Source organism: Stenella coeruleoalba (assembly GCF_951394435.1).
Source record: "Stenella coeruleoalba genome assembly, chromosome: 1".
Lineage (NCBI taxonomy): Eukaryota > Metazoa > Chordata > Mammalia > Artiodactyla > Delphinidae > Stenella > Stenella coeruleoalba.
The window spans coordinates 183,067,838-183,079,890 of NC_137169.1; the positions used below are offsets into that span (position 1 = coordinate 183,067,838).

At 39.6% G+C, this 12,053-nt stretch overlaps 1 protein-coding gene and 1 pseudogene across 12 annotated transcripts in view; one reads left to right on the forward strand and one right to left on the reverse strand.

Annotated features, from left to right (window-relative positions):
* Nucleotides 1-12,053, forward strand: part of SLC9C2 (solute carrier family 9 member C2 (putative)) — a 150,877-nt gene that overhangs the window by 47,015 nt on the left and 91,809 nt on the right. The window contains exon 6 of one of the 11 annotated variants that reach the window (XM_079945812.1): nt 5,725-8,663. The exons of the other annotated variants lie outside the window; for them this stretch is intronic. Coding sequence (XP_079801938.1) covers nt 5,725-5,756 — 32 coding nt within the window. The 3' untranslated portion in view covers nt 5,757-8,663. Of the gene's footprint in view, nt 1-5,724; nt 8,664-12,053 lie in introns of those variants that run through there. 11 annotated transcript variants of the gene reach the window in all.
* On the reverse strand, nt 1,995-5,629 carry LOC307194305 (large ribosomal subunit protein eL32-like; annotated as a pseudogene). Its single transcript has 2 exons — nt 5,592-5,629; nt 1,995-2,562 (listed from the first exon to the last, which is right to left on the reverse strand). The product of its transcript is annotated as a large ribosomal subunit protein eL32-like (transcript).

Consider the following 12,053-nt stretch of genomic DNA (forward strand, 5'->3'; position numbering starts at 1 on the left):
CCTCTTTCTCATTGCCACCTCTATGAGCTCTGGGAGCATGCAAGCACCAGCAGGTTGCCCACACGTGGAGGTGGGGCAGAAAGCAGAGCCTTCCCCCCATGGCATGTGATCCACAGCACCGCCGCTTGCTTTGTAAACTCAGTGCCTGTGGGACATCTGAGTGGACAACGGGTGCTCCTATGGCTGGGACGGGTCTGGCCTTAGCAGCTGTGGGCTTTGTGGCTGCATGCACGTGGAGGTGGGGCCAGAGTCTGGGCTATTTCCCTAGCTCCCATGGCAGGTCCAGGTGCGCAACTGCTGTGGTCCTGGTACCTGACTTCAGTGGATTGACGCCTATGGATCTGTGCTGGTGGCTTTGTGATCACAGCGCCTGAGGGGCACCAGGGCTGATAGCCTGCATTCCCACAGTGGAGGCAGGGCCGAGGGTAGTGTGCACAACAGTGTACTTTGTGAGCTCATGCAGTGGGTGACAGGTGACATCACAGAGTGAACTCCCCGATGGACAGCTCCGATGGAGGAATACTCAGTGGCTTCTCTTCCAGTGGGAGCGCTCCAATCCTGCCTATGTCACACTGCAGCTTAGAAATGGATCTGGGGGCTTCTATGCCAACAACTAGGGAGCAGACCCTGCCCCCAGCAGGGCTGTAACAACCACAGAGCAAAGAGGAGGCCCCGTTCAACATCCAACACCTACTCTGTTCTCCACAACATCAGTCATATCCCCGTCAGTGGGATAACAGCCAGCAGACACTGAGGAAAGATGTGGCAGCCATCCATGCTAAAAAACAGCCCTTGCACCAAAAATATTAAACCCACACAAGCTACACAGGGACACTTCTACATAAAAATAGCCCTCCAAGACCACAGTAGATAATTGTTTCTACTAAACTCATAGAGTAAGAGAAATATAAGTAAAATGAAGAATGAGAGGGACCACTCCCAATTAAAAGATCAAGAGAATTCCCCTGAAAGAACAAATAATGAAACAGACCTCTTCAGTCTAATAGACACCGAGTTTAAAAAGGAGATACTGAAAATACTTAAGGAATTAAGAAGGGCTATTGATAGAAATGCAGATTACTGTAAAAAGGACCAGGAACTATAAAGAGGAACCAAGACAAATTAAAAGACTTATTTGCTGAGATGAAAGCTGAGTTTAAGGCAATAAGTAGCAGATTGAATAATGTAGAAGAGCGAATAAGTGATCTGCAAGTTAGAATAATGGAAATCACCCAATCAGAACAGCAGACAGAAAGCCAAATGAAAAAAAATTGAAAGCAATATAAGAGACCTATGGGATAATATAAAGCACGCCAGTCTACACATAATAAGGATCCCAGAAGGAGAAGAAAGAGAAAAGGGAATCAAAAATGTATTTGAAGAAATTATGGCTGAAAACACCCCAAACCTAAAGAAGGAAACGTATCCAGGTACAGGAAGCATGAAGGGTCCCAAACATGATGAACCCAAACAGACCTACACCAAGATATACTATAATTAAAGTGGCAAAAGTGAAAGATAAAGGGAGGATTCTAAAGGCAGCAAGAGGAAAACAAGGAGTTAATTACAAGGAAACCCCCATAAGGCTATCAGCTGATTTCTCTACAGAAATGTTGCAAGCCAGAAGGGAGTGGCAAGATATATTCAAAGTCCTGAAGGGAAAAATCTGCAATATAGGATACTCTACCTGGCAAGATTATCATTTAAAATAGGAGAGATAAAGAATTTCTCAGACAAGCAAAAGCTAAAAGAATACAGCAATATTAAACCTGTTCTAAAGGAAATATTGAAAGGTCTTCTCTAAATAGAAAAGAAGCAAGAATCTATAGGAAAGAGAAAATCACAATTGGAAAGTAAATTACTTAAATAAATCAGTACACAGATTTTTTTTTTTTTTGGTCAAGTTTCATGGTTTTATTAACACAAATACAATGTGCCCATGAGCAATCTATTCATTTTCTCTTTCTTTTTTTTTTTTGCGGTATGCAGGCCTCTCACTGTTGTGGCCTCTCCCGCTGCGGAGCACAGGCTCCAGATGCGCAGGCTCAGCGGCCATAGCTCACGGGCCCAGCCGCTCGGCAGCATGTGGGATCTTCCTGGACCGGGGCACGAACCGGTGTCCCCTGCATCGGCAGGCAGACTCTCAACCACTGCGCCACCTGGGAAGCCCTCTATTCATTTTCTTTGCTGCATAGCCTGGTGCTGGGATTGGTGACTGTGATAGCTAGCTGGGCTGCTCTTTCCACAGTGGTTTTGTGGTTCTTGGAGGAGATGTGAGCAATCTCAGCACAGTAAGATTTGTTGCACAACAGTGGCGCTTCAAGCTCCTTGACATTGTGGACCAGGAACTTCCAGATGCTGCTGGGCAGCATCTGCTTTGTTTTCTTGTTGCTCCCATAACCAATGTTGGGCATCAAGATCTGGCCCTTGAATCTCCTGTGCATCCTGTTGTCAATGCTTCTGGATTTCTGTCAGTTCTGCTTAATTTTGACATATTGATCTGACTGGTGCTTGATGACCTTCTTGGTCCTCTTTTTGACAACCTTGGGCTTTACGAGGAGTCTGTCCAAAAAATTGGACAACTTAGAACAAATGGACACATTTCTAGAAACACACAGCCTACCAAAACTGAATCAAAAATATATAGGTAATTGGAATAGACTGATCTCTAGAAGTGAAATAGAATCTGTTATAAAAAAAATTCCCTACAAACAAAAGTCCAGGACCAGATGGCTTCACAGGAGAATTCTACCAAACATACAAAGAAGAACTTATGCCGATCCTTCTCAAACTCTTCCAAAAGACTGAAGAGGAGGGAACACTCCCACTATCACCCTGATACCAAAACCAGACAAAGACACAACCAAAAAAGAAAATTACAGGCCAATGTCTCTGATGAATATAGATGCAAAAATTCTCAACAAAATACTAGCAAAATGAATCCAACAACATATAAAAAAGATCATACACCATGACCAAGTTGGATTTATCCCAGTGTCACAAGGTTGGTTCAACATATGCAAGTCAATCAGTGTGATACACCACATCAATAACAGACAAAAACCACATGTTCCTCTCATTAGATGCAGAAAAAGCGTTTGATAAAATTCAACATCCATTCATGATAAAAACTCTTTTGAAAGTGGTTATAGAGGGAATATTATCTCAACATAATAAAAGCTATTTATGACAAACCCACAGCCAATACAGTACTCAACAGTGAAAAGCTGAAAGCCTTCCCGCTAAAATCTGGAACAAGACAGGATGCCCACTCTCACCACCTCTATTCAACATAGTTTTGGAAGTACTAGCCACAGCAATCAGACAAGAAAAAGAAATAAAAGATATCCATATTGGTAGGGAAGAGATAAAATTGTCATTATATGCAGATGACATGATACTATATATTGAAAACCATAAAGACTCCACACAAAAACTATCAGAACTGATAATTGCATTCAGGAAGGTAACAGGATATAAGATTAACATACAGAAATTGGTTGCATTTCTTTACACAAACACAGAAATGTCAGAAAGGGAATGTAAAAAGAAAATCCCTTTTAAAATTGCATCAAAAAAATACTTAAGAATAAACCTGACCAAGGAGATGAAAGACTTATATGCTGAGAACTATAAAACATGAATAAAGGAAATTGAAGATGATTCAAAGAAATGGAAAGATATCCCATGCTCTTGGATTGGAAGAATTAATATTGTTAAGATGGCCATACTGCTCAAAGCAATCTACAGATTTAATGCGATCCCTATCAAATTGCCCATGATATTTTTCACAGAACTAGAACAAATAAGCCTAAAGTTTATATGGAACCATAAAAGACCCAGAATTGCCAAAGCAATCCTGAGGAAAAAGAACAAAGCAGGAGACATAACCCTCCCAGACTTCAGACAATACTGCAAAACTACAGTAATCAAAACAGCGTGGTATTGGCACAAAAACAGACATATGGATCAGTGGAACAGAATAGAAGGCCCTAAAAAAAACCCACACACCTGTGGTTGATTAATCTTTGACATAGGAGGCAAGAATACACAATGGGAAAAAGACAGTCTCTTCAGCAAGTGGTGCTGGCAGTTGGACAGCCACATGTAGATCCATGAAGTTAGAACACACTCTCACACCATACACAAAAATAAATTCAAAATGGCTTAAAGACTTAAATATAAGACATGACACCATAAAACTCTTAGAAGAGAACATAGGAATAACATTCTCAGACATAAATCGTAGCAATGTTTTCTTAGGTCAGTCTCCCAAGGCAGTAGAAATAAAAGCAAAAATAAACCAATGGGACCTAATCAAACTTAAAAGCTTTGAGAAAATATTTGCAAATGATGCCACCGACAAGGGCTTAATTTCCAAAATATACAAATGGCTCATACAACTCAATAACAAAAAAACAACCCAATCAAAATATGGGCAGAAGACCTAAATAGACATTTCTCCAAAGAAGACATACAGATGGCCAATAAACACATGAAAAGATGTTTATCATCATTAATTATTAGAGAAATGCAAATCAAAACTACAGTGAGGTGCAACCTCACATCAGTCAGAATGGCCATCATTAAAAAGTCTATAAGAAACAAATGCTGGAGAGGGTGTGGAGAAAAGCGAACCCTCCTGTGCTGTTGGTAGGAATGTAAATTGCTGCAGCCACTGTGGAAAACAGTATGTAAGTTCCTCAAAAAACTAAAAATAGAGTTGCCATGTGATCCAGCAATCCCACTTCTGGGCATATATCCAGAAACAATTGTAATTCAAAAAGATACATGCACCCTTATATTCATAGCAGCACTATTAACAATAGCCAAGACATGGAGACAACCTAGATGTCCCTCAACAGATGAATGGATAAAGGTGTGGTATATATATGCAACAGAATGCTACTCAGCCATAAAAAAGAATGAAATAATGCCATTTGCAGCAGTATGGATGGACCTAGAGAAAGAGAAAGGCAAATATGATGATATCACGTATATGTGGAATCTAAAATATGACACAAATGAACTTATCTACGAAACAGAAACAGACTCACAGACATAGAGAACAGGCTTGTGTTTGCCAAGGGGGGGTAGGGGAGGGATGGGTTGGGAGTTTGTAATTAGCAGATGCAAACTATTATATATAGAATGGATAAACAACAAGGTTCTACTGTATAGCAGAGGGAACTATAGTCAATATTCTGTAATAAACCATAATGGAAAAGAATATGAAAAAGAATATATATATATATATATGTATAACTGAATCACTTTCTGTATAGCAGAAATTAACACAACATTGTAAATATAATATACTTCAATTTAAAAAAATTGCCTCTTTACCCAAGTCCTCTCTGTCCCCTCCAAGCACCCCAGTATCTTGCATGTTCATATTATAGAAATGTTAGATCTTGATGGAACCTCTGAAATGACCCCCTTGTTTTACAATGAAGAAAGTGCAAACACATGAGGTTAAGCAGTTTATTCACATGGCTGAATTAGGAACAGTAATACTGATTATATAAGTGTGATCTCACAGCTTTAAATATTAAAAAAAAAGGTGGGAATACTTGAATTGACATACAAACATCAAGGTTTCATTAATGACTGGTTCAGGCTTGGACATTATGATTTCATGCCCATTGTTTTTAAAAACTGGCTTCATTTTTGTTTGCTATAGCAAGCTAATTAAATGTAATTTAAAAATCTGCTTCCTTTCAGGTCAAGTGAAAAGTGCCAAATCTGTATTCTAAGCCATGGTCAGAAAAGAAGTCTTATAAAAGGCCGCATCTTCTTCTATATCTATAAAGACAAACCTATTCATGCCGACTGAAGTTAAATAGATGTGGGGTTTTATAAAAATGTTTAAGTATGAAATTAAATCTCCCTTGTTTCGTTTTACCCCATTCAGCATGCTTATGTCCAGACTCTCTGGCCTTGCCTCTGCCTCTGCAAGTCAGTTTCATGTGAGTTCCACGTACTCCTTCCAGAAAGCACTTGGCTGTGAGTCACTCACAAAGACCATATGGAAGCTTTAAAAGCTACTTAGAGAATCTAACAGTTTTCTGTGTAACTGAGGCAGGAAATTTCTGGAGGAATTCTATTAAAAAAAAAAAAAAGACATGTTGGCCATTTCCAGAAGAAAAATTTGTTCTCCCTCTCTCAAAAGGGAAGCTATGGGATGACATTCTGGAGCAAGGAAATATTAAGGATGGTTTGGATCAGGGTCCTCTGCTTATACAGCTATTACTTTTTTATGTCCAAATTAAAATTCACCTTTAAGGTGGGATATAGTCTCTTAGTAAATCTTCCTGTTTATCTTTAACACCCTTGTCTTTAAATTAATAAATACAAATCTGTTTAGTTTTATATTTAGATTTCCCCTACTCAGTAGGTTTAGCAATATAGTTATTATATCTGTACTACCTGCCATTTTCCTTTTGTTTTATATTACCTACATTTTAGATATCGTTGGTTTCATATTAGTGATTTGGAATGTCCTTTTATCTACTTTGTCTAAGAGTCCCTGAACCTTCTACTACTCTGTGACTTTCCGGAAAAGTTGTATAGAAAGAAAATTATTCTCTTCCTTCTTTGTCCCATCCTGAAAGCTAGTTTTTCGTTGTTGAGGGGAAGGAAAAGAAATGAGCAATTCAGTAATTCCTTGTCAGTTGGCATTTTCTCAACCATGATTTTGAGGTAACACTGTCTCACAAATTTAAAAGTTTTGAGATTTTTTTTTTATGTATGAGCAATTCAGTTTCAGTTGCCTTAAGCAGAAGAAAAGGGCAATGACTCTCACTCCCCTCTCTGGTAGATCCAGTGGGTGTTTATGGAGTAGTGCAAAGAAGACCTTTGTTTGCTCCGTTCTCTTAATATTGTAGATTGTGAGAAGTCTATTATCTTTAAGCACCGCAATAATTTGGGAAAAGGCCAGGTGCCGTTTTTGTTATTTCTACTCTAATTCTACATTTTCTGAGCCTTGATCTTGAATATGACAATATTCAATTATATTGTCAATTATACCTCAATAAAGCTGAAAAAAAGTCAATCCTGACCCTTGGCGAGGCAATCTGTAATTCTCCATTCCATGACCTCTATCCCCAGTGTTAGGAAGAATTAATCCCTCCTTCTTTGGGGCACCCATAGCATTAATAGCTTCATACTGTATTCTATTTAATTGTTCACATGTGAACTATTGAGCTTTTTGAGGATAGGGGCCTTGTCTTGTTTTTCTTCATTCCTAAAGAACCTGTAACATAGTAAGTTAGTAAATAATAGTTGAATGAATTCTCTTTCGGTGCCACGTTTTTCATAGAACTCAGTAGTCTTCATTCATCTATAAAGCTTGTTCGCCTTAATGGAAATGAATCCTGAATCCTTTTCTCCATATTTTGCTAGTGTCAGTGCCCTATTTCCACTCCTGCTCCTCCAGAAGACAAGCCACACACACGTCGAGCATTATGACTGTATATCTAGTTTCTTCTCTAATTGTCTATTTTTAAACTTTCTTCTTGAATGCCACATTACTTTTTAGGCATATGAACCTGGTGATTACCAAGGAATTCCTGGATCTCATTTCAAAGATTTCATTGTTGTGACAGTCTGAATATACATTTATATCTGTAGATCTGTTACTTTAGTATGTTTTGAGAGATACGATATGTCTTGTGACCTATTGTTGCATTGAATTATAAGTATATTCACAGGAGTGTGAAAGGTCCTTATACTTTGAGTTTTAGCTATTACTCGAGTAGCTGCATGACTTTTTCCACACACCCACAGAATAATTAATTACTATTTCAAGGTGCATACTAGTAAATTAAAAATCACATTATTTGAGAGGTAGTAAAGCAAAGGCTACATTAAGTGTTCTGATAACTTCTAGATAGTGGTTCCTTAGGCTTTTGTATTTTTTTTCATTGATTAGAAAACTGTAAAAAAATAAAAAAGGGAGGAGATTGGTATGACATCATTAAGAAAACAGCTATTATCTGTTATTGCTATCATTTAAGAGAAGAAAAGACATATTAACACCAAAAAAGGGGAAGATATGATTTCAGTGTAAGGCTCTGCTCTTTAAGTTGAATAAATTAAGTTTTATTATAGACTTTTATGTTTTCATTTCGCTATATGTGATGGAATTTTGTTATGAATCACAACTGGCATATGGTCTACCCTTTGAGAACTGCTCTAGACTGAGCTAAAGCAGTCAGACTGCTACTTAGGCTACCATGATGCCCCAAATTATAAAGGGCTGATAATCCATCCCAATGTTGCATCTAATTTGTGATAGATTGTATTTTCCAAGATGGTCGCATCTCCCATCCCACGGTCATGACATTCCTGACATAGGGAGGTGGGTCTCTGTTCTCTCATCATGAACCTGGGCAGGCCTGTGATTACAGTAGAAGTAATACTATGTGATTTCCATAGATCATAAAAGACAAAAGGTGATACAGTTTCTACCTAGTTCTCTTGAGATGCTGGCTTGGAGAGACCCATATGGACAGGCACTGAGGCCCTGGCTGAGCTCCAGCCAGCAGTCATCAGTGATACAGGTGAGTCATCTTGGAAGTGGATCCTCCAGTGGAGCCACCACAGCCAATGCTGTATGGAGCAGAGACAAGCCTCTGTTGAGCCCTGCCAAAATTGTTGATCTCAGCCAAATAAATGATTGTTGTTCTAAACTACTAAGGTTTGTGTCTGTTTGTTATGCAGCAATGTATAGCATAAAAATTTTGGAACCAGGAAGTGAGAAATTGACATAACAAACCCTAAAATGTGGCGTTGCCATTTTGGGACTGGGTAGTAGGCAGATGCTGGAAGGGGCCAGAGGGGAGTGTTAGTGAAAGCCTGCAGAGCCTTAGATTATTAGCAGGATCTTTAAGGCTGTCTAGGAGGCTATTAGTGGGAATTTACAGGAAAGAGAGGAAAATATCATTAGAAGCTGGAGAAAAGGGGCCCTTGTTATGTGATGGTGGTAAGTTTGGCCACACTTTTGTCTAAGTAATGCGCTCAGTGATCCTGCTAAGGACTTTTCCAGTGTTCAACTGCCACCTGGATTCTCCTACTAAAATAGGAGAGAGGTGAGCTGAAAAGGAACAGTTCAGTTTTCAAATAACATTTAAAAGAAATATAAAGGATTCAGTACTTGCTAGGTTTGAAAATAAAATTAGTTCTCATTTCTAGCCTTTCTAGATGGCAGAAAATTCTCAAACTAAGAAACGGCTTCTGAGAAAAGGTAAAATCTCAGGCAGGATTGTGAGGTCATTTTTTAAGACCTCAGAGATATCCAGGTGGTGTGTCATGGAAACTTTCAGACTCAGAAAAGCTTTTCTCAGTCTCAGACTTGAGGTGTGCTTTCTCAGTGCAGCTGGGAAGGTGGCCTCTAGCTGTTCTAGGCAGTCATCACCACAACTAAACTCAAATGGAAAGAGAGCAGCTCTCTCCCAATAATGGTATATATATCAAGGCATCATCTGATTGGTCTTGTCTGAGTCCCATGCTCTGAACCAATCACAATGTTAGGGGGTTGGGGAACTATGACTAATCAACCTGTCATGTGCCTGTCTTAGTGAGACAGTATAGTCTATCGTCAAAAGATGGAGTTTGGGGGAAACACACTGGAAAGCCTCTCACCTCTCAACATTCAAAGCCACCAACGTCTGTTCAACTGGCTCTACCAAAAATGGTGAAATATACATTTATTATTGCTTTCTTTTTTGCTCTATGGGAAATACTGTTATGTAGAGAAATGTGGTCATCTCTGTGTATTTTAGTTATGTGCTATCTGTAGCTCTCAGAACTATATGTAATCTAGAGCCGACTCTATGAATTTTGTTCAAGTTTTCTTGAGGTATGAGTATTTTTCCAAAAGCCATGGAGAATCTGACTTTGGAAATGTGAAACTGTATGAGTCTTACCTGGAGGGTCTAGGTGACCCAGGTGAGCCTGAGAGGACAGCAGTGGGATAGGAACTAGATAGAACTGGAAGGACATGACTCAAAGTGACCTGAGGAGGAGAGAAATCAAGGTGACAAACAATGTAGATAAGGTTAAGATGAAAATGGGAGAAAAGTTAGTGAACTTGGTAACCAGAAGAGTTCAGTAAGGGCAGGATGGGAATGAGTAAAGAATGGGTCTCTCAGGAGACAGCCTGAGAATAAGACATTTTTTTTTCAACGTGGTCCTTGGGATTTATGGTAGGGGTGGACCCAGGGGCTTAAAGGAACCATACCAGATGACAGCAACAAAACGCTGTCAAGCATCTATTTTAGGGGAATGGCATGTGAGTGCCAGTGGTGGTTGCTGCAGTCAGAGGGAGACATAGAGCTGTTGGCTGATACTACTTAGTCTCAAGTAGGAATTGGGACTTTCGTTTGTTCACGTTTCCTTGATATAGTGATGGAGAAGATCGACGACAGAGTTAGTAATCTCACTGCTGTGGTATTATCCTTGGTGCCCAGGGGAAGAGGATTTGATTAGTGTGGCACAGGGATGAGAGGATAGAATTTCATTGTCACAAAATAACTTCCTTGAAAGTAAACTACAAATTAATAGCTTGTTCATTTGTTTAAATTTATGCTGTATTTGTTTTTAATGATTAGATTTGAGGTAAAGATATCATGTTAGGCATCACAGAATTTGGGATGCATTTGTCCTGTGAAGAATGGGTGATATTGTTTCTTCAAGGACCAAAACCCAATGACAAATAGGAGTTAAGGAGGAAAAGGCGAAACTCCACTGAGAAGAAAAGAGAGATGGAAAAAGAGAAAACAGAAAATGATGAATGAAAAAGTCAGAGGGGAGACAAAGCAGTGTTGAAAAGGGTTAGGGTTGAAGAAAGAAAAACAGTATATATTAAGAAACCGTATAGGAGGAGGTTCCGTCTGCATGGTCCATGACCATTTCAGCCATTACATCAGGCAGAGAAAATCAGTTAAAACAGTTGTATATATAGACACAGCTTGAATATTAAGAAATGCAAATTTCCCTGGAACTGGGATCACTTAGCCTCTTCTGGATTGGGGGTGGGGATAATGTGTGTAACCAATCAGAATGAAAGTAAGTTGGCAAGAAACCAATAGGAATTAGGCATGAAAATGGCTTTCATGTGAAATCAGTTGGCAGTACTGTCTGTGGCAAACAGACACAGAGCTGAGCATTTTTTATGATTTTCGAGTGCCTTCATCTTGATTTCAACTCTGAACCTGCTTAGCTTTGGCAGAAGGTATTGCTGGTCTTAACAGTTTAGAGAACTTGATTTGAGAGTGATGCTGTAATGATGAGTGGGCTGTGAAGGTGGCAAGGATGTGAAGTGCTACTTGAGGGACAGGTTTGAAGATACAACGTTTTGAATCCCATCTCTGGCCCACCCTCTGCTTCACACCAAAATCATCGTGGCTTGCAGACCAAACAAATGCAAAATAAATATCCAAAGATGAGCTCCACAAATAATGGGGATACTTCAGGAGCCTCCAGGAATTTTAGGTTAACTCTAGCTGCAAGGAAAAGAAAAAGGGAATGAGCTCTTCTCAGGACCCCACATAGATTTGTGCAAGCTATGTCCTCCACAAAGGGGCAGCTGTGATGGGGGTGGGTATTGGGGCTGAAGTCCAGCCTGTTATTCATGTGCCAAGCCATGTGCCCTGTTGTTAGCAAGGGAGACTTTTCCTAATTCACTCAAAGCTACCATATGAGCAAACCTCAACTTTTGTCTCTTCCTTTGTTTTGAGGTTAGTTCACATCCTTCCCCATCCCCGACCTTAACCGACGTGACTCAGCTTTGACCTTGTTTCTCATTTGCCATTTTGGATTTGGAGGGGCCTGAGAGAAGAAAAAAGGGACAAGGGATGGCAGTAGTAAAAGAAAATTCTAGAATGATTTGTACCCGTGGAGAAAGAGTTCCCCCTCAAAGAGTTCAGTTCATCACATATTTATGGAGAGCCTGTTGTGTGCCGCATACTGTGTGCACAGCCTTAAGGAAAATCAGTAGTCAGCCCTGACCCTCAAGAAACTCACTGTCCAGTGGGGAAGGCAAAATCGTA